Source organism: Stegostoma tigrinum, chromosome 28, assembly GCF_030684315.1.
Source record: "Stegostoma tigrinum isolate sSteTig4 chromosome 28, sSteTig4.hap1, whole genome shotgun sequence".
In the NCBI taxonomy this organism is placed as follows: domain Eukaryota; kingdom Metazoa; phylum Chordata; class Chondrichthyes; order Orectolobiformes; family Stegostomatidae; genus Stegostoma; species Stegostoma tigrinum.
Genome location: NC_081381.1, coordinates 37,292,834 through 37,318,642, shown reverse-complemented (window position 1 = coordinate 37,318,642; position 25,809 = coordinate 37,292,834). Strand labels below are relative to the sequence as shown.

Below are 25,809 nucleotides of genomic sequence, written 5' to 3'. Positions count from 1 at the left end.
AGGGGATAAGGTATTGCAGATAATAACATTACCCAAGTACACTCTTCTGAGGGTCCCTTCAGAGCTTGGATTTGAAGGGGAAGGAGGATGTGTTTGGTGGTAGCGGAAATACAGAGGCTGATAGTTTAGTTATGGAGACTGATGGGATAAGTGTGGGGACAAGGGAAACGCAACCTTGGTTCAGGGGTGGGCAAGGCATAAGGATGGGGCAGAAGTGGTAGAAATGAATTAGACATGGTTGAAGTCCCTCTCAGATATGGTTGGGTGGAATTTGCAGTTGAGTAGAAAGGAAGACTATTTGGAACTGCCATTGTGAAAGGTGACATTGTCACAACAGATCACTTATTATTTTTCAGAAAAATATCTGGGAACCCTGGCTGGTGGGAAGCACTTTTTTTTATTTTAAAATAACATTGTGAAATGTAAGTTTGAATAGTAATGCTTGGAGGAATGTAGTCTTTTTTATAACGTGTGCAAAATCCTTGAGCTTATAACCTCCATGGGTGAGGTATGTGATGAATATGTTTAATTTTTAATCTTGGTTTTCAGTGATAGTACCACTTTAGCCCACTATCCCCTCGAGTCCTGCGAGTATGCTAGAAGGGTTTCAACTGATATTTGTAGGTGAGCCGGAGCAAAATGCACTTTTGATTTGCCAATCTTTTAGGCTGCACTTGGCAGAAATGATCCTTTCCTTCAGCTGATTTTTTTAAAAATGAATTTTCATATTACACACTAAACAAATGCTGTAAAAGTCGGCTACAAAATGTTTTCAATTTGGCTGTTTGTCCCTTTCCTTCCCTCTTCCCCCCCCCCCCCCCGATTTTCCCATCTTCTCATTTTTAATTTCAGTATGTTCCACTTAATTAACTGTTTTTAAACCTGATTTTCCCTTATAAATAAATTATCTGAGAATCTTTTTTGGTTGCTTTTCCCTGGCTCCAGTTTTAAAGATGAGAACTATTCTTTGTAGATTGGCTAACAGTTTTTACTTCGGGCCCTGTTTATCAGCAATTAAAAGTTGAGTATTGCTATAATTGAAACTGTCTTGTATTACAAATTAGTGTCAGTCAGTTAAGGAAAATATTTGCCCAGAGAGAGAGAGAGAGAGAGCGCCTAGTAAACTAATCTGGCATGCTAAAAAGTTTTGCTTTTGGACCTAATGATCAATGAAAGTTCAAGGGCTTGGATGGTTGATTGTAGACTTTCACAATGGCCTTTGCATATGGGTTGAATTATGAGGATAATAAGGCTAGAAACAATTGGCTCAAAATAAATTGCAGGCAATAAGATACCTTGAAAGGAAGAAGCCAGGCTGAATAGAAAATAAAAATAACTCTTGCTTGGATTCCTCGTGACGTCCCATGGAATTTGATTTTGGTGAAATCCAATAGTACAGAGCTGTGGTACATAAAGAACATAGAACAATAAGGCTGAGGAACAGTCCCTTTTGCCCACCATGTTATGTTGAACTTGATGCCAATTTAAACCAGTCCCTTCCTTCTGCCTGCCCTTGGTCCATATCCCTCCGTTCCTTGCATATTCCCACCTTAAATGCATAACACCCAGTAATAAACATTTCAACTCTAGGGAGAAAGATTCTGACCACCAACCCTTTCTATTAATCTCATAAATTTTTCAACTTCTGTCAAGCTTTCCCTCAGCCTCCACTGCTCCAGAGAAAATAACCTGAGTTTTTCTAGCCTGTCCTTACAGCTCGTATCCTCTAATCCAGGCAGTATCCTGGTAAACCTCTTCTGCACCCTGTCCAAAGCCTCCACATCCATCCTATAATGTGGCAATCGGAATTGAACACAATATTCTAAACGTGGCCTAGTCAAAGTCTTATATATACAACATCCTAACTCTTGTACTCGATTCCCTGACCCATAAAGACAAGCATACCATACACCACCTTTACTACCCTATATGTGCTGTACTACTTGGTAAAATATGTTGGCTGTTTTTGACTGGGAAAGTGAAATGGGCAGTTGAAAGGGGAAATATTTCTTTTCGTGAACTCATAGTTTATAGTGGAACAAAAATAAATTAAGAATAAAAGAGGATGGTACATAATACAAAGCAATGCCACTGAGTTTCCAGAAATGCTTGGCTGTTGCTGGATCTGATTGATCCTTACAGGTATAAACCAGAATCTGACTTATTGAATATTGCTTGCTCTGAAGCTCAGGCAGTCTTGGATCTGATGGGTTTTTTCAATTGGTTAGAGGAACACCATACTGCTACATTTAATGTCAGCTCAAACCTCAGCATAACTTCTGTTACCACAAACATTATTCTCTCCTGTCCTTTCTCTATCTTTGCAGATCAAATGAAAAGGAAAATCCTAGTTTTAGATTTAGATGAAACATTAATTCACTCGCATCATGATGGTGTGTTAAAACCAACTGTGAGGCCAGGCACGCCACCAGACTTCATGCTAAAGGTGAGTCAACGAAGGAGCCTGGACACAATTATCTTAGTCTTTTGAGTTCTGATATGAAACAGATGCAGCAACATTTTAAAGAATAAACTTCTGCCACAGATCTGCTAATGTAATGTTCATATTGTAATGAAATCCATTTCCTGTATAAAGAAAAACTGAAAGAACTGCGAATACTGTGAATCAGGAACAATGACAGAAGTTGCTGGAACAGCCCAGAAGTTCTGGCAGCATCTGTGAAGATAACAACGCGAGTTAAAGTTTCAGGTCCAGTGACTCTTCCTCAGGCCATTCTGAGCTTCTCCAGCAACTCCTGTTTTTGCGAGTTTTGAGAAGATTTGTAGCTCAGGTTGAGGTTCTGGATGCGAGTTTGCTCGCTAAGCTGGAAGGTTAGTTTTCAGACATTTCGTCACCATTCTAGGTAACGTTATCAGTGAGCCTCCGACGAAGCGCTGGTGTTATGTCCTGCTTTCTGTTTATCTGTTTAGGTTTCCTTGGGTTGGATTTCCAATGCAGGAAATGACATCAACCCAAGGAAACCTAAACAGATAAATAGAAAGTGGGACATAACACCAGTGCTTCGTTGGAGGCTCACTGATGATGTTACCTAGAATGGTGACAAAATGTCTGAAAACTAACCTTCCAGCTCAGCAAATAAACTCACATCCATTCCTGTTTTTGTTGCATTTTCTGCTTGTCCAATTGTACCCGTGAACACAACTTTCTCTGTAAGGTATCATACAGTACATTCAGTTCCAGGGTAGTTTGATTGTAACATTCACTTCTCTGTGTTTGGGGTTGAACTTAATGTGAGGTTTTACTTGGTCACTCAGGAGAGGGAAGAGTTCACTAAGAGCTCAAAGTACACATCAGTTCAAGCTCCTGTGTTAGCTTGGGAAAACTGGGAGAACGAAAGAGACTGAGATTAGGGCATGTGCTATGTTAGGAATGCTGATTTTTTTTAAATTTAGCTGCCTTGAGCAAGAGTCGTTAATGAGTTGAGTGTCTCTGTTATTAAGCAGACATAGGAAGAAGTTCTAGGAAGTGGTAAGCTGCTAAATGTTAGAATCGGAACGCTGAAGGCCTAGAGAGTTGAGTAAGTGGGTACATTTCTGGCTCAGTTTTAAGAAATATCTGAGGGACTCAGAATCGCGTCAACATTAATGCTTCAAATAAGCCAGGAGAGTACAAGAGCTAATTGACGCAACTGAGCAAGTTAGAGCTCTGAACACCCCAGGCAAGGATGACTTCAGCCACAAGTTACCTGTTGGCAAAAAAAAACTGTATCTATGCTTATGAATAAATACATGTGTAATTTCCAGAGCCTGGAGGATTGTGGACCTGGCAAAGGAGTATGATTGACCAGCACAGGAAGAGTCATGAGTCAGCCCATGACAGTGGCTCTAGAGAGGGAGTTTCAAGAGCAGATTGGCAAAAGTAAAGAATAGAAATCCCTTGCGAAGTTTAATGAGATGATGACTCAATGTATCATTTAACTTTGGGGGCCAGGGGTTTAGTAGTAGGAGTTCCTGAGAAACCCAAGGGATCCGTCTTGATTGAACTTATTTGGTTGCAGTATATTAGTTCCTGTTTACCACATTCTTGATGTTTTAAATAAGATTTTTATTTTCATGTGATGTGTGTCTCTGGCAATTGGACCAAGTGGCTTGCAAGACCATTTCAAAGGACAATTAAATATCAATTACATTGCTGCAGACTGTAGTCACCTATAGGCCCAATAGGGCTGGCAGATTTCATTTCCTAGAAGACATTAGTAAGAGCAGCAGTGTTTTTACATAGTTTCATGGTTCCTACTTATGAGAATAAATTTTAATCCTAGATTTATTCATGGAATTTAAATTCCCTACATTGTACATTTAGTGGTGATTATATTACTGTTCTAACTTGTGAAGTGTTGTTGTTTGTTCAAAACCATGGGATTTTGTGGCTGTATTCTCTTAGTTGGGCCGCTGAACCTGTCTTCGTTCTTTTATCTTTTTAACTAAAAGTTGCTGGTCCCTATCCAGTTCATAACATGTAGTTAGTGGTCCAGTTTGGGATCTTCACAAATGTGTGTATACCCATTCAAGAGTAGACCTGGTGCTATTCTGCTGTTTGTCTATTTTAGCCTGATTGGTTTTCATTAGGATACTGTAATAGAACATCCTCAAGTCCCTCAATCTTTCCTCGTAAGACCTTCCCTCCATATCAGGCAACAGCCTAGTAAATCTCCTCTGCACCCTTGCCAAAGCTTCCACATGCTTCTTATAATGCGGTGACCAGAACTGTACGCAATACTCCAAATCTCGAAACTACCCTAATATTGTGAACAGTTTTGGTTGCTGTAACTAATGAGGGGTTGCTGCCATTAGAGGGGATCCAGAGGAGGTTTACTAGAATGGTCCTGGAGATGTAGAGCTTGTCATATGATGAGCAGTTGAGGACTGTACTCAATGGAGTTTAAAAGCATGAGTCGGGGTGTGGATCTTGTTGAAACTTGCATAATTCTGAGAGGCCTGTATAGAGTGGATGTGGAGAATTTTTTTATTGCTGGTAGGAAAGACTAGGACCTGAGGGCACAGTCTCAGGGTGAAGGGGTGACCCTTTTAGAACTGAGATGAGGAATTTCTTCAGCCCAAGGGTGCTGAATCTGTGGGAGTCAACTGCTGCAGGGGGCTGTGAAGGCCCTCTTGAGTATTTTCAAGACTGAGAAAGATATGTTCTTGATTGGTAAGGGGATCAAGCCTTATAGGGAGAAGGCAGGAGAATGGAGTTAAGAAAGGTATAAGCCATGATCGAATGGCAGACAAGACTCTATTAACCAAGTAGCCTAAATCTGCTCCGCTATTGTATGGTCTGTTGAAGCTGTTGTATAAGCAGCACAACTCTGTGTTCTCTGAATGATTTAGTGATGTGATTGCAGAATGTTTAAAATGCTGTTCTTGTGCTGAGCGAAGTGAAGTGATTCCTTCTGGGAAGGAAGAACATGGCGACATAATAAAGTAAAAGCTGCAATTCTAATCTTTTAAAACAGCATCTAGTTCCTCTTTCCCCACCCTTGTGGTTCCATTTCACATAAACAGCATTGTTTTTCACAGCCAGGTCGACAGCCTTTCAAGATTTGTTGGGATTTTGCTTAGCTGTGTTCCAGGCATGGTTATATCGTGCAATGCTTTGGGTGTAGCCTCCCATTTTATTGAAAGCTGAGAGTTTGTGATTTAGATCTCTGGGGCTGTAGCGTGGTGAAGGCAATGGGGAGAAAGGGGTACGCATTCAGCCTTCAAAATCAGTTTGAGCTGAGAGTGAGTTAATAATAGTTGATGGATAACTCAGGTTACTTAAAGGAAGGGGGTGAGACACCATATCTTTGAGGATGGTTTTTCTGTGTGGATAAAGGCTACCTGGCAATTAGCTGAAATAGTTATTTGAATGAAAACCAGGTGTTTTTGATCTTCTGGTTCTGTGTTAGGCTTGACCATTAAGACTGAAGTAGTTGCTGTTCCTTTAGTTAGCGAATACTTCTTGGTATGTATCTCACTTTCAATAAAAGATTAGTGTTGCCTCCAGCAACGATACAGTGGATATTTGGAGGAAGCCATTCATGTAACGCAAAATGAATTCAGTATCTGCAGTGGCAAATACCCACACTGATACAGGATGAAATTTGAAAATTATGGCACTGATTATAATTCTGTTTTTCCTTTTTGACCAGAAATGTATGCAATAAACTATGTTTAAAAATCATGCTGTTGGGCTACATAGGCTTACCTGAGACGTGATTAACTGGTGGGTACAGTCAGTCTGTGGAAATGCTGTATTGAGGAAACGGCCCACAGTTCAATATAGAGACAAAGCCAAAACATTGTAGATGCTGGAAATCTGAAATAAAATATAAGTCACTAGGAAGGTTCAGGTCTGGCAGCATCTGTAGAGAGAGCAAGCTAAGTGTTCATCTTTCGGGTCCCCAGGTGGTACTGAGGACTGGAGAATTGTAAATTTTGAATCATTTTTCAGTAGATAGTATAAACATAAGCCCAGCAATTACAGCCAGCAAGTTAACCTTGGGGATGCTTCTAGAGAGAGATTTTCACGGCAAAATTTGTGTAGCACATTGAAGGCAGGAGATCGAGTTGGAAGCGCATTTGAAGCATACAGTACCTGATATTTCAAAAGGGGCACTTGTGCTGCCATAGTGCCATTACCCCTGGAACTGGAGGCCTGAGTTCAAGCTCCATGTGCTCTGCGGCATGCAAAAATATCTCTGAGCAAGTTGGGTAAATTAGCCTGGAAAGGCATTGAAGACTTCAGTGTAAAAAGGCTTTGCAAGAATGGTTGCAGAGATGTGCAAATTCAATTACATAGATTAGATCATTTGGGACTGTTTCTGTTAGAAGTAATTTCATATTCACAGAGATGTTTAAATTCATGGGGATTCTGGACAGGTTCAATAAGAAGGAAAACTTTCCACACGTGGCAGGATCAAAAGCAAGAGGGCACAGTAAGGCAACTGGCAAAAGAAACAATGGAGATATGAGAAGCTCTTGCTTGCGCTGAATGGCTAGGATCTGCAACGTAGTGCCGTGGTTGTTGAGATTGGAGGCAGATTCAATCGAGACATTCAATAAGGAATTGGATTATTGTTTGAAGAGAAAGTGTGCAAGACTGTGGGAACAGTAGGGCAGCATGATGGTGCAATGCTGAGCACTGCTGCCTCACAGTGCCAGGAACCCAGGTCCAAGTCCAGTCTTGGGTGACTCTGTGGAGTTTACATGTTTTGTCATGTGTCTGCGTGGGGGTTTCTACTAGATACTGTGGATTCCTCCCATAGTCCAAAGATGCGCAGGTTAGGTGGATTGGCTGTGGTAAATTGCCCGATGGTGTCCTGGGATGTGTAGGTTATGTGGATTAACCGTGGTAAATGTGGGGATAGGATGGGTTTGTGTGGGATACTCTTTCGAGTGTCAGTGCAGACTCGAAGGGCATCTGATTGCACTGTAAGAATTCTATAATTCTAAGTTTTGATGTGGCACTAGTGCATGTTCTTACAGAGAACTTGGCTGGAAATTAAAGGCTAAATGGCCTCTTTCTATGCTGCCTTTTATGATTGAGACCATAGATGTTTTTCTTTAAAATTGAAGGAAGGTAGAAATATAATAGATTTTAACATTGAAACCAGTATTAATATTCTTATGTAGCAATTCATATGGTCTAAATTATTTGATATCTTCATTAACCCAATAGAATGCTTTGTTTTATCTGAAGCTAAGATGATGTTACACAACAAGTAGGAGTAATTGTATCTAGAAAACATGCTACAAAACTCCTTCAGACTCTTCAGCCCAATTTGCTAACACCAGTCCCCAGCCCCAGCTAAACCTCTGGCATAATCCATCAGGCAACATGGATTTTCAACAGAATATTAAAGGCCAAGTACCAGCAGAAAGTGATCACCTCCAGTCCTTGATTTATTGCTGCCAGCTATTTTTGGTTCAAACCGGCCTCGGATTTTCTTTACACTTCGTCCAAGCATGTTGGATAAATCAATTTCAAACCTAAATAAGAAAGCAATGTGTCCCCATCATGTGAGCTTAAAGGTGTCAAAATTAGGGAAGTTCCATAAATAGAAAGCATTAAAACTTTAGATACTGAAAGCAGTTACTTGTTTAAGGAATGTATAGCTTTCAGTTATTATTATTATTATTATTATTATTATTATTATTATTATTATTATTAATAATAATATTTTTTCAAATGTTTTTAACAGCAGTTAATCTCTACTTATTACAAATTTACAATTAAATGATTAACTTAGCTCACAGTAATGATGGGGCAGGCATTTGCGTGGCACCTATGGAATAGAGGAGCTTCAGGACCTGGAAGTGATCTAAAGCAAACAGATTTATCACAAATGTCTAAAAGTACAGGAATCCCAACTCAGAGTAACTGAATCAAAGGCTATGTCGAAGACGTTACGGCACATCAAGGAAGAAGAGAGGTATGGTCATATCCTGATGATAGGGCAGTCTGATTCCATCTGTAATAAGGGACAGGAGGGTGTGATCACAAATGAGGCAGGCAAGGGCTCAGAGTTCTGTAATGCAGGATCCTTAACTCGCAATTATCTAACAAACTTGAGCTGCTCACCTGAGTGGACAAAAGCAAGGTCTAGGGAAGAGGAATGGGTTGGCATCTTGGTTCAGGATGCTTTGAGTGGGTTCTGTTAGCTCAATTGGCTAAATGTCTGCTCTGTAACGCAGAGTGCTTCCAACAGTGTGAATTCAATTTTTGCACTGGCAGAGGTTACCATTAAGGACTCTCTTTCATCTGACCCCTCCTCTGAAATGTGATAACCCTCAATTTAATACGCCACCAGTCATCTCTCCAATGAGAAAGCAACCCTCTGGTCTCAAAACTGTGGCTACTTTATTTTTTTTTTAAGTAAAGAGGTGTGAAGTGGTAGTGGGACATTTTAGCGCAGGTTCTATGCAGCCAAGAGTGTCAATTCTGAAGACCACATTAGCTACATGGTACCTGGGTTTGAGACATCCGCTCAGGGCGGTAATGGGAGGAAATAGATCCAGTTGCTATACTTTTATGTAGGTACCAATCACATAGTTAAGACTAGACATTATTATGAGCCATGTACCAGTTTGCAGACAGCACATGACATTAGTGAAATGAATGCGATTCAATGACTGGCATCAGAGAAGTGGGTTCTGGTTTGTTGGGTATTGGCTTCCATGCTGGGCAAAGTCAAAACTCTACTGTTGGAATGGTTTACACCTGAACCATCTTGGGATCAATATTCTAGAAAGCCATGTCACCTTTGGGATTGTCCGAGCCCAGGCCTCATGACTGGGAGTTAAAGATCCGGGATACCAGACTATTCGGAAGGACAGACAGGAAGATAAGGGAGGTGGTGGAGCTCTGATATTCAAGGACGACATCAGGCCGGTGCCGAGAGATGATATAGGTTCTATGGAGAATGAGGTTGAATCCATTTGGGTGGAAATTAGAATTTCTAAGAGGAAAAGTCACTGATAGGCCACCAAATTATAACATCACATTGGGGCGGCCAATAAACAAAGAAATAACTAATGCCTGTAAAAATGGTACGGCAATTATCATGGGAGACTTTACTCTACATGTAGATTGGTTGAACCAGCTCAGTCAGGGTAGCCTTGAGGAGGAGTTTGTTGAGTGTATCAGTGATAGTTTTCTTGAACAGTATGTAATGGAACCGATGAGGGAGCAAGCTATTCTAGATCTGGTCCTGTGTAATGAGACAGGAATAATTAATGACCCCATAGTTAGGGATCCTCTTGGAAGGAGTGGTCACAGTATGATTGAATTTAGAATACAGATGGAGAGTGTGAAGATAAAATCCAATACCAGGGCCCTATGCTTGAACAATGGGGACTGCAATAGGATGAGGGAGGACTTGGCTAATGTAGACTGGAAACAAAGATTTTATGGTGGGACAGTTGATGAGCAGTGGAGAACTTTCAAAGCATTTTTTCAAAGTGCTCAGCAAAAGTACATTCCAGTGAAAAGGAAGGACTGTAAGAAAAGGGGTAATCTGCCATTGTTGTCGAAGGAATTAAGGAAGGCTATCAAATTGAAAGAGAAGGCATACAAAGTGGCCAAAAACAGCATGAAACTAGAGAACTTTAAAGGAAAACAGAGAGCCACAAAAAGAGCTATAAAGAAAAGCAAGATAGAACATGAGAAAAAACTAGCCCAGAATATAAAGACAGATAGCAAAAGTTTCTATAAATATATAAGCGAAAAAGAGTGGCTGAAGTAAACATTGGCCCTTTAGAGGATGAGAAGGGGAATTTAGTTATGGGAAGTGGTGAAATTGCCGAGGCATTGAACAGGTATTTTTTTATCGGTCTTCACAGTGGAGGACGCTAATGACATACCAGTAATTGACAAAGAGACAAAGGTAGGTGAGGACCTGGAAACAATCATTATTACGGAAGAGATAGTGTTGGGAAAGCTAATGGAGCTAAGGGTTGATAAATCTCCTGGCACTGATGGAATGTATCCCAGGGTACTAAAAGAGATGACGGGAGAAATAGCAGGTGCGTTGGTGGTAATTTTCTAAAATTCGCTGGACTCTGGGGCATTCCCAACAGATGGGAAAACAGCAAATATGGCACCACTGTTTAAAAAGGGAGGTAGACAGAAGATGGGGAATTATAGACCGGTTAGGTTAACCTCTGTAGTGGGGAAGATGCTTGAGTCTATTATCATGGAAGAAATAGCAAGGCATCTTGATAGAAATTGTCCCGTTGGGTAGACACGGCACGGGTTCATGAAGGGCAGGTCATGCTTGACGCATCTTTTGGAATTCTTGAAGACATTATGAGTAAGGTTGTTAATGGGGACCCAGTGGATGTGGTGTACCTAGATTTTCAAAAGGCCTTTGACACGGTGCTGCACGAGAGGCTGCTGCATTAAATAAGGATGTGTGGTATTAGGGGTAAAGTATTAGCATGGATAGAGGATTCATTGATTAATGGGAAGCAAAAAGTAGGGATAAATGAGTGCTATTCTGGCTGGCAATCAGTGACTCGTGGTGTGCCTCAGGGATTGATGTCGGGACCACAATTATTTACAATTTATAAACATGATTTGGAGTTGGGGACCACGTGTAGGGTGTCAAAGTTTGCAGATGACACTAAGATGAGTGGCAGAGCAAAGTGTGCAGAGGACTGTGAAGCTTTGCAGAGGAACATAGATACATTGAGTGAGTGGGCAAAGGTCTGGCAAATGGACTACAATGTAAATAAATGCAAAGTCGTTTTGGTAGGAGTAATAATAAAAGGGATTTTTACTTGAATGGTAAAAAGTTGCAGCATGCTGCTATGCAGAGGGACCTGGGTGTCCTTGTCCATGAATCCCAGAAGGTTGGTCTGCAGGTACAACAAGTAATTAGGAAGGCAAATGGAATTTTGTCCTTCATTGTGAAAGGGGTTGAGTTTAAAAGTAGAGAGGTCATGTTGCAGCTGTACACGGTGCTGGTGAGTTCACATCTGGAGTACTGTTTTGGTCTCCTTACTTGATGAAGGATGTACTGGCACTGGAGGGGGTGCAGAGGAGGTTCACGAGGTTGATTCCGGAGTTGAGGGGGTTGGCTTATGTGGAGAGATTTAGTAGTCTGGGATTATATTCATTGGAATTCAGAAGATTGAGAGGGAAACTTATAGAAACATATAAAATTATGAAGGAAATGGATAAGATAGAAGTAGAGAGGATGTTCCCACTGGCAGGTGAAGCTAGGACAAGAGGCTAGCCTCAAGATTAGAGGGAGCCAATTTCAGACTGAATTGAGAAGGAATTTCTTCACCCAGAGGATTGCTAATCTGTGGAATTCCTTGCCGAGTGAAGTAGTTGATGTTACTTCAGTAAACATATTTTTAAAGCTAAGGTAGATTTTTTTTTTTGAACAATAAAGGAATTGAGGGATACGGTGAGAATGTGGGTAAGTGGATCTGAGACCATGAAAAGATCAGCCATGATCTTATTGAATGGAGGAGCGGGCTCGAAGGGCCAGATGGCCTACTCCTGCTCCTAGTTCTTATGTTCTTATGTAAATAAGGAAGTTGAGAGGGCTAAACAGTAGGGGTTCAGGGATCGAGTTTAGGTAGCTAGACCAAATCAAGGGTTATCATCAGTCCGGAGAACACAATAATAAAATAAGAAATGAGAGTCAGAGAATGGCAGCAAGGGCAAAGAGAATAAACCCAACAAGACAACATTCAAGACTTCATTTTACAAGCAGACTAAAGACTTGGTACCTGAATGCATGGTGTTCATGCATAAACAGGAAATAGAAGTAGGATTGGGTTAATCGGTACTGAGCCAATTCTGCCATTCAGTATGTTCGTGGCTGATCATCCAACTCAGTACTCTGCTCCCAGTTTCTCCCCATACCCTTTTGGCCCCTTTAGCCCTAAGAACTAAATGTGACAGTTTTGAAAGCATTCAGTGTTTTGGCCTCAACTGCTTTTTGAGGCACAGAATTCCACAGTCAGAGTGAAGAAATTCCTCTTTCTCTCCAGCTTTGTATGAGCTGTAGTTTCAAGAAGGGCGAAGGCTAGATGTTAATGACAAAGTTGAGGAATTTGTAGAGGGGCTCAAAGACTAGGTTTTGGTCTTACTATTTAGCTGAAGGTAATTACCACTGCACGAGTACATGTTGGATGAGCGTTGTGACGGTACAAAATGAGCAAAGGATGGTAGAAAGTTGAGGTGGATGTCATTACTACACGCATGAAAAGTTCTCTTTTTGCATGGTGCTGCCAAGAGAGAGGTGTGTGTGTGTTGCTCATTGTCAACCACATCGCTGTTGGTTTGCAGGCATTTGTAGACCAGGTAAGGGCGGTGATAATGCTTCCCTAATGGAACAATGGTTACAAGGCCACTATTGAATGCACATTTCATCATCTGACATTGTAGAATCAAACTCATTGCCTCAGAATATTGGTTTCTCTTTCTGGATTGCTAGTCCGGTAACATTACCTCCATACCACAACTTCCCCGTGAGGGAGAAGAGAGCGTCTTTGAGGAATTTCTCAGGTGACAATTTGGGAATAGACAGAGAGGTTATTGGTAGTGATGCTTTCAGCGTAATTTGACAAATAATAATTCAAAGAAGCTGCTTGGCTGCTTCATGTAACTGGACTACGTGGTAACCAAATGACAAGGAAACATTCTGGATGGTCTGAGGGATATGGTGTCAATTTTTAAAAAAAAAATATTCTGCACAGTGAATGATTGAAGTATTGATGGTCAACAAATCTGTTAAAAGTTGTATGAGGAGTTGAGGTTCTGGTATTTCTCTTAACTCTAAATGAACCTTGTGATAAATTATCTTTTAATTGCTGCATGATAGACCCAAATTGGGTTTTAGTTTTAAACTGGATTGAAAGATATTTTGCTAAATGCTGATAATATGTTGTATGTTTACAGTTGGATACTTATTTAAAGGTTTACATTCTCCTTCTCTTCAGGTACTTGTTGACAGGCATCCAATCAGATTTTTTGTACATAAAAGGCCTCATGTGGACTTCTTTCTTGAAGTGGTAAGTTTTTTTTTATATACGTTGCAAGATGATCACCTCTAATTCTTCTAAACTCCAGTGGGCATAGCTACAAACTTGCTTCAGTGCTTCTTCGTAAATAAGCCCTTCATCTCAGGAAGCAATTGAGTGAACCTTTCTTTTGAATTGCTTGAACAAAATTGTTTCCATTTTCAAGTAATCCAGATGTAGAGCCAAAAGGGCCCAGAGAGATGCAGAAAAACTTCACTATTTTTATACTTCATTACCCTCTCAATCAAAGCCCCTCTTTCATTTTCCTTCCTATTTCCTTGCTCTGCCTGCACGCTAGCTTTTTGTGATTCATATACTAAGACACCCCCTCCCCCAACTCCGATCCTTCTGCACTATTGACTTACGCAATCTTTTGCCATATATGTAGTAAACTGCTTTTCTGTTCTTCCTGCTGAACAGCACTGGGATTTTGACCCATGCATGCATGTATATGTGGGGATTTCATTCTAAGGAAAATGCAAAATGAGTAAAAGCTTAAGTCTTTAGCCATGCAGTAATTGTTCAGTGTGAATGCAGGGGCATCAAAGTCGAGCTCCTCCTAATTCATACATACAATATTTCTTGAATGAACCCAACTCAGTCCAAATTCAGGAATGAATTTGCACCTTCATTGTTTATGTGGCCCTATTCTGTAAGTAATGGATTCTATGAAATAGTAAACTGCTGGAGAATTTGTTCATGGAGCAGTAGGACACCAATGTGTTTTTTTTTTAATTCGTCTCTCTCAATGCTGTTATTGTGCATTCTCAAAAGCAGAAATCATTTGGTGTGAGTCTCCAGTTTGTATTTAAAGTACATTTACAGCTAAACCAACTGATTCAGACTATCTTGTGCTTATTTTACCATGATCAAGATATTATGTAAATCCTAAATAAAAACCAAAAGAACTGCGGATGCTGTAAATCAGGAACAAAAACAAAGTTGTTGGAAAAGTTCAGCGGGTCTACCAAGAGGAAGGGTCACTGCACCCGAAACGTTAACTCTGTTTTCTCCTCCACAGATGCTACTAGACCTGCAAAGCTTCTCCAGCAACTTCATTTTTGTTCTGATGTAAATCCTAATTGTTTTCAGTGATTATAATCTGCTCTGAGTTTGCAGCAATAGAATATAAATGGGGTGACTGGTGCACAGAAATACTGTAGCCACTGATCTAATGTGCAGTGCATCATTGCTTTTCCTACAGTGCAGGACCTATACTTCCACAGAGGCATTTTTGCATATTAGCTGCTTTTTGACATGGTATAGTTCTGGGATGGAGAGTAGTGCTGGTTGTAATAGTTGGTTCTTGCAGCAGTGGAAACAATACAGCTGCACATTGTGAGGACCTAGGGGAAACTTAAACATTATTACTAACTTTTTTCCTTTTTTTTAGTAAATAGATGGGACTTTGTTTACGTATAGATGGGGCATTGTAAACAATGATAAAAGAATTGTGTACTGTTTCATGGTAATGAAGAACTGTGGCTGTGTACTTTTGCCAGGCCAGCCAGTGGTATGAGTTGGTGATTTTCACTGCTAGTATGGAGATCTATGGTGCAGCTGTAGCAGACAAACTAGACAACAACAAGAAAATATTAAATCGACGATACTACAGACAGGTACGGAACAGCAGATCCTCCGTAACCAGCGCAGAATGTAATGAGATGTCTGAAACATTTGTCTCGTGAGTGAAGTTTGATATAATTTCTCTTCTCTTTGCTGTCGTGTGTTTTCTGTCACCCTCTTGTTTGATCTGTCATTTTTTGCACTCTAGCTCTTTTTTTGAGTGTGCTTGCTTATTTGCTTGCTCTGTCTTCTGGATATTCTACTTTCAAACCAACTAAGATTCATTTGACCTTTATATATTTCTTTCAACAAAGTTTATTGCTGTGTTTATTTTGAAATATACAATGACAGATTTTAAAATTTTAAAAAATTTCAAGTAAGCATTCAGGTTTTGTTAGTTAAAAATGACAATAGTAATTCAAGTGTAGACATACCTAAAAGTTAGCTATTGTAAGATAATGGAAAGAATGGTAGACATTGTGCCTGTGATGCAAAGGGAGCACCATTGACGATGGAAAAGATGTGTTGTTCCCTTTTTCTCCCTCCGCTCTCATCCACTCTCCTCAAAACAGAATTGCAAAGGTGTGTTTGTGGACTTTAGTTTATGCTGAATGGAGTCTTGTGCTTGACCGTTTTATTTTTATTTCCACAGCACTGCACACTTGAATTGGGCAGCTATGTGAAAGACCTTGCAGCCATTCACAGTGACCTCTCCAGCATTGTAATATTAGACAATTCGCCCAGTGCGTACAGGGGGCACCCAGGTAAGAACATCATAAATAGAAGCAAGAATAGAACAAATGGCTTATCGATGATGATCCGGCATTTAATACAATCTTGGCTGACTTCTGTCTGAACATCTCTTTCCCACTTGCTTCTCCTGTCCCTTAATTCTATGCATTAGAAAAACCTATTCATTTCAGCCTTTAATGTACTCCAATGAATGATTGTAGCTTTCTGTCTCTTGGTTATTTTAAGCCTTTCTCTTGCTTCGACCATTATGAAGTCATTCTCACAAAGGGAAACAATTCAATCCATTGAGTCTGTGCCAACTCTGTGAAACAATCCAGTCAGCCCCAGTTCTCTGCTGTTACCACGCAGCTCTGCAAATTCCCTCGAGTGATCATTCAATTTCTTTTAAAACTCATTGATCATCTCTTTGTTAGCCTCCTAAGCAGTAATTTTCTCAGATACTACCAACTCCTAATTTTACAAAAACAAAAGTTCCCTCTCCAATTTCCATTCCCATTCCCTGCAATTCCATGGCTAAATCCTTAAATCTGTATTCCTTGTCTTTGTGCTTTCAGCTAACGAGAACAATTTTTTTTTGTATTCCTTATCTAAATTTTACATGACCCCATATATGTCTCTCACATCAGTCACCTTTTTGCTCTAAGGAGAACAGCCTCAGCTTCCCTACCTAACCTTGTAGTAAAACTCCTCAGCCCTGGAACTATTATAGAGTCATACAGCACAAAACAGACCCTTCGGTCCAACCAGTTCAAGCCGACCATGTTCCCAAACTAAACCAGTCCCACCTACCTGCACTTGGCCCATATCCCTTAACCTTTCCTATTCATGTACTTATCTAAACACCTTTTAGATGTTGTAACAGCACCTGCATCCACCACACACTCTCTGGCAATTCATTCCATACCTGAACCACTGTTTTTTTTTTAAAAAGAATTGCCCCTCATGTCCTTTCTCCTCTCACCTTAAAAATATTCCCCCTAACTTTGAACCCCCTCTAGGAAAAAGATGTTTGCTATTCATTTTATCTATCGCTGTCATGATTTTATAAACCTCTGAAGTCACCCCTCAACCTGCTATACTCCAGTTTGGGGGGGAAAAAGAGCTCCATCTGTCCAGCCTATTTTTATAACTCAAACATTCCAATTTAATAATATTCTTCCTATAACAGGGTGACCAGAACTGCACACAGTACTCCTGAAGAGGCCTCACCAATGCCCTGCACAACCTCAAACTGACATCCATACTGCTGTACTCACAAGGTCTGAGCAATGAAGGCAAGCATGCTAAATGCCGCCTTAACCACCCTGTCTACCTGTGATGCAAATTTCAAAGAAATGTGTACCTGACCCCTTAGGTGTCTCTGTTCTACGATGTTACCCAGGGCCCTACCATTAACTGTATAAGTCCTGCCCTCGTTCATTTATCTAAACGAAACTCCATCTGCCCCTCCTCACCCTATTGATCAAATTAATCAAGATCTCTTTGAGATAATCCCCCCCCCCACCCCACCCCACAAGAGTGGACCCAGTGTCGATCCCTGTGTAACAGGCCTCTAGGCTGAAAAGCAACCCTCCACCCCATCCTTTGTCTCCTACCACAAAGCAAATTATGTATCCAGTTGGCAAGTTCACCCTGAATCCCATGTGATCTAACTGTACTAACTAGTCTACCATGCAGAGACTTATCAAAGGCTTTACTAAAATCCAACATCTACCACTCTGCCCTCGTCAGTCTTTTATGCTACTTCCTCAAAAAAACTCAAGTTTGTGAGACGCTGTTTCCCTTGCACAAAATCAAGCTGACGATCCCTAATTGTTCCTTGCTTTTCCAAATGCATGTAAAGCCTATCTTTCAGAATCCCCTGCAACAACTTGCCCACCACTGATGTTTTCCCCAACGTCCCCTTAGAGCCTGCCTTAAATAAAGGCACAACAGTAGCCACTGTCCAGTCCTCCAACCCCTCACACATAGTTAGATAAGAAGATACAGACATTCCTGCTAGGGGCCCTGCAATTTCCTCCTTTAGCTTCCTGCAATGTCCTGGGATACACTTGATCAGGGCCTGGAGATTTATCCCACTTATGTTTTCTGAGGCCTCTAGCACTACTTCTGTAATGTATACTGTTTTTAAGCGTTCACTGTTTATTTCCCTGAATTCACTAGCCTACATTTCTTCCTCCATTGTAAAAACTGACGTGAAATAGTCATTTAATATCTCTCCCATCTCCTGAAGTTCAACACAAAAAGCCTTGTTAATCTTTAAGGGGTCCTAACCTCTTTTTCAGTTGCCCTTTAGCTCTTAATGTTCTCGTAGAATCTCTTTGCATTATCCTTAACCTTATCTCCCCACGCTATCTGACAATCCCCTCTGCCTTTCTAATTTCCCTCTTAAGATTGTTCCTACACTCTTTACAACCTTCTAGAGATTCATTTGTCCTAATTGTCCATAGCCAATATGATTCTTTTGTATTCTTGACTAGAACCTCAATTTTTACTCATCCATTGTTCCGTAATCGTACCATAAGACTATAAGACATAGGAGTGGAAGTAAGGCCATTCGGCCCATCAAGTCCACTCCGCCATTTAAATCATGGCTGATGGGCATTTCAACACCACTTCCCTGCACTCTCTCTGTAGCCCTTGATTCCATTTGAGATCAAGAATTTGTCGATCTCTGCCTTGAAGGCATCCAACGTCCCGGCCTCCAGTGCACTCTGCGGCAATGAATTCCATAAGCCCACCACACTCTCTGGCTGAAGAAATGTCGTCTCATTTCAGTTTTAAATTTATCCCTTCTAATTTTAAGGCTGTGCTCACGGGTCCTAGTCTCCCTGCCTAATGGAAACAACTTCCTAGCGTCCACCCCTTCTAAACTATACATTATCTTGTAAGTTTCTATTAGATCCCCCTCAACCTTCTAAACTCTAATGAGTACAATCCCAGGACCCTTAGCCGTTCATCATACGTTAAACGTACCATTCCAGGGATCGTCCGTGTGAATCTCCGCTGGACATGCTCCAGGGCTAGTATGTCCTTCCTGAGGTGTGGAGCCCAAAATTGGACACAGTATTCTAAATGGGGCCTAACTAGAGCTTTATAAAGCCTCAGAAGCACACCACTGCTTTTATATTCCAACCCTTGCTTTTCACTCTAACAGGCACATAATGCCTCTGAACTCTCGTTATCACACTTGTTGAAAGTGTCCAACTTGTCAGTTGTCTCTCTACCTGTGAACAATCTACTCCAATCCAATTTTGAAAGTTGTCCTCCCATGCCATTAAAGTGTGCCTTACTTTAATTTAGACCTGTAACTTGTATGGAAGGCTTATCATTTTTCATGACTATTTTAAAGCCAATACAATTATGATCATGGATAACAAAGTGTGAGGCTGGATGAACACAGCAGGCCAAGCAGCATCTCAGGAGCACAAAAGCTGACATTTCGGGCTGAGACCCTTCATCAGAGAGACCCTTCAGAGAGCTGTCTGATGAAGGGTCTAGGCCGGAAACGTCAGCTTTTGTGCTCCTGAGATGCTGCTTGGCCTGCTGTGTTCATCCAGCTCCACACTTTGTTATCTTGGGAACTGCAGATGCCGGAGAATCCATTATTTCTGATACAATTATGATCATTTCTAGCCAATCCTCTTGGCACCGCTTCAAGGGCCAGCACACCCTTAATATTAGTGGTGTTTTGCATTCAATGCAATGATATATATCAGTGGGGAAAAATATATTCCTGAGTTTGGGCAAATGCTTATCATATGAAATTTTTGCATCCATTTGAACTTTGAAAATGGTTGGTCTTTAGATTGGACACATGGGCTTTAGTTGAAAGAGAACATGTAACCGTAAGGAGGAATCTTAACTAAAATTAAATACATTTTTAATGTCTTTCTGCCAACAATTGGCACAATGAATTGAGAATATATTGGGCAGATGTTTATTTTACACAAGTAGTCTTTCACCCTACCCCTTTTCAAAGGCTGTGAATTCCATCATAGCACATTTTAACACAGGCTGCCAGAGCACCTGCACTTTGTGTGATCCATGGTGACTCTTTATTGACAGGACACGAGAATGACATCTGAAGGATAGGTCTGATGTCTATCGTCTGAAGTATAGGAGGTCAAGGGGTGATACGATGGACATCTTCATAAGATTTGATAAAGAAAAACTGTTCCCTTCGAGAAATTGTGCCATTTGGGCTCAACCTTGAAACTAGAACTAACCGCTCAGGAGTAAAATTGGAATGTGATTTTTCAAATAAGTGGTAAAAGTATTTAGAATTCTTTGCTGAAGCCTGTGGATGCGTAGTGAACTGAAGTCCAGAGAATGGTGTTGACATACAGATTATTTGTGAACAAAGTGATGGCGGAATTGGCCCAAGTCCTGCTATGTTCTGTTCCTAACTCTCCGATTATAACCTGGATTAAATTATTGATGAAAATCCTGCCGACATCTGCAATTGTAATGTGAATTATATGAGGTGCGCTGGCCATAGGTATCAACATTGGCATTGTTGATTAATATAAATCAAATCTTTACACGAGTATCTGCTTTGGTTCTTTTCTCAACATAATGTTTCTAATATGCAGAGTTCCTTTCAGAGGACAAAGGGAATCATTGCAAGGTGTGAGGCAGTAAACACAGATTTTAATAAACTCTTGATATCGTAAATTGAGAAGTCAAGGGAACTGACATGTACACATGAAAAATATTAAACGCTTAGCTGAGGTAAACCTTGAATTTCGATCATTTTTAAGACCAATCCACAGTTTAGTTGATTAAAGGCCGACTGTTCCTATTGGATTTTCCTTTGAGATGGAACCGCACATGCAAGACACCTGCCAATCTGTAAACTTGCTTCACTGATCACTGTCAATCTCAAATTTACCTCAGCCCTGCCAATTAAGCTTTGCAGCCTTGAGATGGGCTATGTTAAACTGACAGCAGAATTTTTTTTAATTGGATTGTAAAATTTAAAGTAAAATGTCTGTTTCATTATAGACATGAGAATATCCAAGTTAAAGTAAGCTGGCATCATTCATGTTAAAATCAGGCAGCTGGTAGGATTTGAGATAACAAGGTGTAGAGCTGGATGAACACAGCAAGCCAAGCAGCATCAGAGGAGCAGGAAAGCTAATGTTTTGGGCCTAGATCCTTCTTCAGAAATGGGGGCGAGGAAGGGGGTTCTGAAACAAATAGGGAGAGAGGGGGAGGCAGATAGAAGATGGATAGAGGAGAAGATAGGTGGAGCGGAGACAGACTGGTCAAAGAGGTGGGGATGGAGCCAGTAAAGGTGAGTGTAGTTGTGGAGTTAGGGATGAGATAAGTCAGTCCAGAGAGGATGGACAGGTCAAGGGGGCGGGATGAGGCTAGTAGGTAGGACATGGGGTGGAGCTTGAGGTGGGAGGTGTGAATCAGTGGGAGGGAGGCGTGGATGAGCTGGGCTGACTTTTGGGATTCAGTACAGGGAGGGGAGATTTTGAAGCTTGAAGTCCACATTGATACCATTAGGCTGCAGTGTTCCCAAGTGGGATATGAGTTGCTGTTCCTGCAACCTTCAAGTAGCATCGTTGTGGCACTGCCGGAGGCGTAGGATGGACATGTTATCTGCGGACTGGGAGGGGGGAGTTGAAATGCTTCACAACTGGGAGGTACTGGTAGTCAAAAATAATTAAAACAAAAAGCAAACATCAATCTGATAGCAGAAGGGTGGTGAATGTGTGGAATAATCAGACTGGATGGAGGGGTCACAGTGTGGACCTTTTTCTTGTCATTTCCTCAAAGTTGTGTTAATTTTGTTTGTAATTCCCCATCCTACGCAGATAATGCAATTCCAATAAAGTCTTGGTTCAGTGATCCTGGGGATACAGCTTTATTAAACCTATTACCTATGCTTGACGCATTAAGGTAAGTTAAAAGTGAACTTATTAAATGTAGTCCGCTTTGTGAATCATTAATCCTGCCCAAATGTGGTACAGTTTCTTATTTAACAATTCTGAATGCATTCATAGGGTTTTGAGAGAAAAATTGTCTCAAGGAATTCTTGCTATGCCCACATGAAGACATTAGGTGGCTGCCTGTGTTTTCATTTTAAAATTATATAAAGTTTGCATCCAGTGGTTCATTGGATGTATACCACTTGATGTGGTTCATGTTAACTCAGTTACACTCTCCACGAATGATTCCTGACCTGTTGACTATTTCCAGCATTTTCTGTAGGTATTTCTGATTTCCAGCGCTCTAGTACCTTGCTCTTATTTAATTAAAAACCAAAAGAACTGGATGCTGTAAATCATGAACAAAGACAGAAATTGTTGGAAAAGCTCAGCAGGTCTGGTAGCGTCTGAATCTTAGGAGCGCTAAAGCTGACGTTTCGGGCCTAGACCCTTCTTCAGAAAAGGGGGATGGGGAGAGGATTCTGAAATAAATAGGGAGAGAGGGGGAGGCAGACCGAAGATGGATAGAAGAGAAGACAGGTGGAGAGGAGAGTATGGGTGGGAAGGAATAGGTCAGTCCGAGGACTGACAGGTCAAGGGGGCAGGATGAGGTTAGTGGGTAGGAAATGGAGGTGCGGCTTGAAGTGGGAGGAGGGGATGGGTGAGAGGGAGAACAGGCTAAGCAGGCGGGGACGAGTTGGGCTGGTTATGGGATGCAGTGGGCGGGGGGAGGGGAGGGGAGATTTTGAAGCTGGTGAAATCCACATTGATACCATTGGGCTGCAGGGTTCCCAAGCATAATATGAGTTGCTGTTCCTGCAACCTACGGGTGGCATGATTATGGCACTGCAGGAGGCCCAGGATGGGCATGTCGTCTAAGGAATGGGAGGGGGAGTTGAAATGGTTCGCGACTGGGAGGTGCAATTGTTTATTGCGAACTGAGCATGGGTGTTCCGCAAAGTGGTCCCCAAGCCTCCGCTTGGTTTCTCCAATGTAGAGGAAGCCACACTGGCTACAGCGGATGCAGTATTCCACGTTGGCGAATGTGCAGGTGAACATCTGATTGATGTGGAAAGTCTTCTTGGGGCCTGGGATGGGGGCGAGGGAGGAGGTGTGGGGGCAGGTGTAGCACTTCCTGCGGTTGCAGGGGAAGTGCTGGGTGTGGTGGGGTTGGAGGGGAGTGTGGAGCGGACAAAGGGAGTAGCGGAGAGAGTGGTTTCTCCGGAAGGCAGACAAGGGTGGGGGTGGACAAATGTCTTTAGTGGTGGGGTCGGATTGCAGATGGCGGAAGTGTCGGAGGATGATGCGTTGTATCCGGAGGTAGGTGGGGTGGTGTGTGAGAACGAGGGGGATTCTCTTTTGGTTATTGCGGGGGCGGGTGTGAGGGATGAGGTGCGGGAAATGCAGGAGACACGGTCAAGGGCGTTCTCGACCACTGCAGGGGGTGGGGGGAAGAGTTGCGGTCCTTGAAGAATGAGGACATTTGGGAGTGAAATGCCTCATCCTGGGAGCAGATGCGGCGGAGGCGAAGGAATTGGGAATAGGGGTTGGAATTTTTGCAGGAAGGTGGGTGGGAGGAGGTGTTCCTGCAAAAATTCCATCCCCTATTCCCAATTCCTTCGCCTCCGCCCTCTGATGAAGGGTCTAGGCCCGATACGTCAGCTTTTGTGCTCCTAAGATGCTGCTTGGCCTGCTGTGTTCATCCAGCTCCACACTTTGTAACATCTATCATAGCCTCTCTGTGCCTCCCCTACCTCTTACTCTGATCAGAATGTATTGCTGCTAAGACTTTCTCTTAGAATGAAGAGCAGTAGCAATGTGCTGCTGACATCTCTCGAGTCATATTTTAACGAGTGTTTCGCCTTATTAAAAAATTGGCGAAAACAGTGGAGAGATTTGGGCAGGAGTGGAGTGGAGCTGTGGGGAGTCTAAAAAGAAAAATGAAATTTGCATTCCAAGTTTTCTTTTCTCTCCTTTTCCTGCAGGTTTACGTCAGATGTTCGGTCTGTCCTCAGTCGGAATCTCCATCAACACAGACTATGGTGACATTGCATTCGATATTGCTAGTGTACCTTGTTGACAGCTGATACCAGTCCTCTGGTGCTTTGAACATTGTAAAGCCTGCGCACCAAGGAGGCATTCTGAGTATGCATGAGGTGACATGAGCTCAGTGGGCAGTCAAAATCTGTTCCCTTATGCGTGGACAGATGTATGTGAATGTTACAAACATTCAAATCAGTGCTGAAACAGTGCATCGTCTAATGCATTTTATTATATCTTTGTTTATAAAATGGTATTTTTGAGCTCAACTTCCCTCATTTGTCCGAGTTGGAGGTTTTGTTTTGATGTGTTCTGCCTTTTAATGTTCGATTATGTAAAGATAAGATGATATCCACAAGAATTAACTTATCAGCTTAAAGGCAACCGGGTTGCTTCCCACTGAAAGGGAGTGAGGTTTCTATTATCTGCTCCGTCCTTCTACACAATGCCAAGTTTTCTGCCTAGTAGTTTGACCAGACAAAGCAATCCCAAGTCTGAGCCTATCAATGGTGCTAAACCACAAATCTAGAAGAAGGCTTTGTCTGGGCCTAGATTTTTTTTTTAAAAGTTCTCCCTAATGTGAAGCAATTCTGTCAATTCAGCTTTTATCAAAAAAGTATTAATGCATATCAAATGAAGAATAAAATCTGATTTGCAGTACAGTAATGGATGATTTGTATCATGGCTTCATTTGTGGCCTGAGGAGGTACAGCTTAATTGTAACCATCAACCTTGACTCAATGTTTTATTTTTCCCTAATCCAATGATCAGTATTTCCACTTAAAGCCCTGTTCATTTCTGCCAGGGTTGCTCCAGTTATTTTTTTTTTCATTTTATGTAATCATCTCTCTCTTCCAGCTTCTTTTTCTGGGTCTGGGTTCAAGTCTCAGCTACTCCAGAGGTGTGTCATAACTCCCTGAACAGGTCAACTGAAAATATTTATGCACAAAATGTAACCAGGGAGGGTATCTCCTAATTTTCAAATGCGACTTGCCTGAGACTATTACTTTAACAACTGGCATCCAGTTACTTGAAGAATGCAAGTCTTGTGCAGTTCAAATACAGTGGTATTGCTGGGAGAGCTCCCTTTCTAAGACATCAAACTGTTGGTTCAAGTTGAGCTTGAGCCCACAGCAATATTTAAAGAGCGGTATATTCTCCTGATAACCTGGTTTACATTTTTTCCCAATGATCAGGCCAACATCAGACTAAGCTAATCATTCATCTCATTTCTGCTTGTAGGATTTTGCAATGTGCAAAGTAGCACCCACATTTACCTAGATAACCATCTCTGTGCTTCCAATAAATGTTTTATATGGGAAACATTGGGACATCTGGATAGATGTAAACGAACGCAATGTAAAAACAAGTGTTTTTTTTTCTATTATACTTCCTGAGACGATAAGCAATATTTTGGAAGCGTCTTCCTTCGCCGAGAGCATTTTTTTACATTGAGTAATGAGCAAAAGGAGAATGGGTATATACTCAGAAAATGAAAATAACTTTGAGCCAAATAGAAGATGCCAATGAAGACTGAAATTGGTAATGGATTTAGGGTAGCATGGTGATTTTAGGAATTGTGTGGTGATGACTTGTTTTGCATTCTGGCCATTTATAAATTGAGATTTTACAGATACACAGGCCTTAAAATGTCTGTGCTGCTGATTTCTATTTTGATGGTACAAGACCAAAGGCTGAGTCTGGTACCAAGCAATTGGTTATATTAGAACATAGAACATAGAACATAGAACATAGAACAGTACAGCACAGAACAGGCCCTTCAGCCCACAATGTTGTGCCGACCATTGATCCTCATGGATGCACCCTCAAATTTCTGTGACCATATGCATGTCCAGCAGTCTCTTAAATGACCCCAATGACCTTGCTTCCACAACTGCTGCTGGCAACGCATTCCATGCTCTCACAACTCTCTGCGTAAAGAACCTGCCTCTGACATCCCCTC

General features: G+C 41.5%; 1 protein-coding gene across 3 annotated transcripts in view; it reads left to right on the top strand.

The window, feature by feature from the left end:
* LOC125466748 (CTD nuclear envelope phosphatase 1-like) overlaps positions 1–25,566 on the top strand; it is a 37,588-nt gene extending 12,022 nt beyond the window's left edge. For 2 of the 3 annotated variants that reach the window (XM_048561711.2, XM_048561712.2), the window contains 6 exons: positions 2,328–2,446; positions 13,465–13,536; positions 15,048–15,164; positions 15,764–15,875; positions 21,693–21,777; positions 23,792–25,566. In XM_048561711.2, coding sequence (XP_048417668.1) covers positions 2,328–2,446; positions 13,465–13,536; positions 15,048–15,164; positions 15,764–15,875; positions 21,693–21,777; positions 23,792–23,852 — 566 coding nt within the window. In that variant the 3' untranslated portion in view covers positions 23,853–25,566. The remainder of the gene's footprint in view (positions 1–2,327; positions 2,447–13,464; positions 13,537–15,047; positions 15,165–15,763; positions 15,876–21,692; positions 21,778–23,791) is intronic. The other variant, XM_048561713.2, reaches the window with a different exon arrangement.
* Positions 25,567–25,809: the final 243 nt, after the last annotated feature.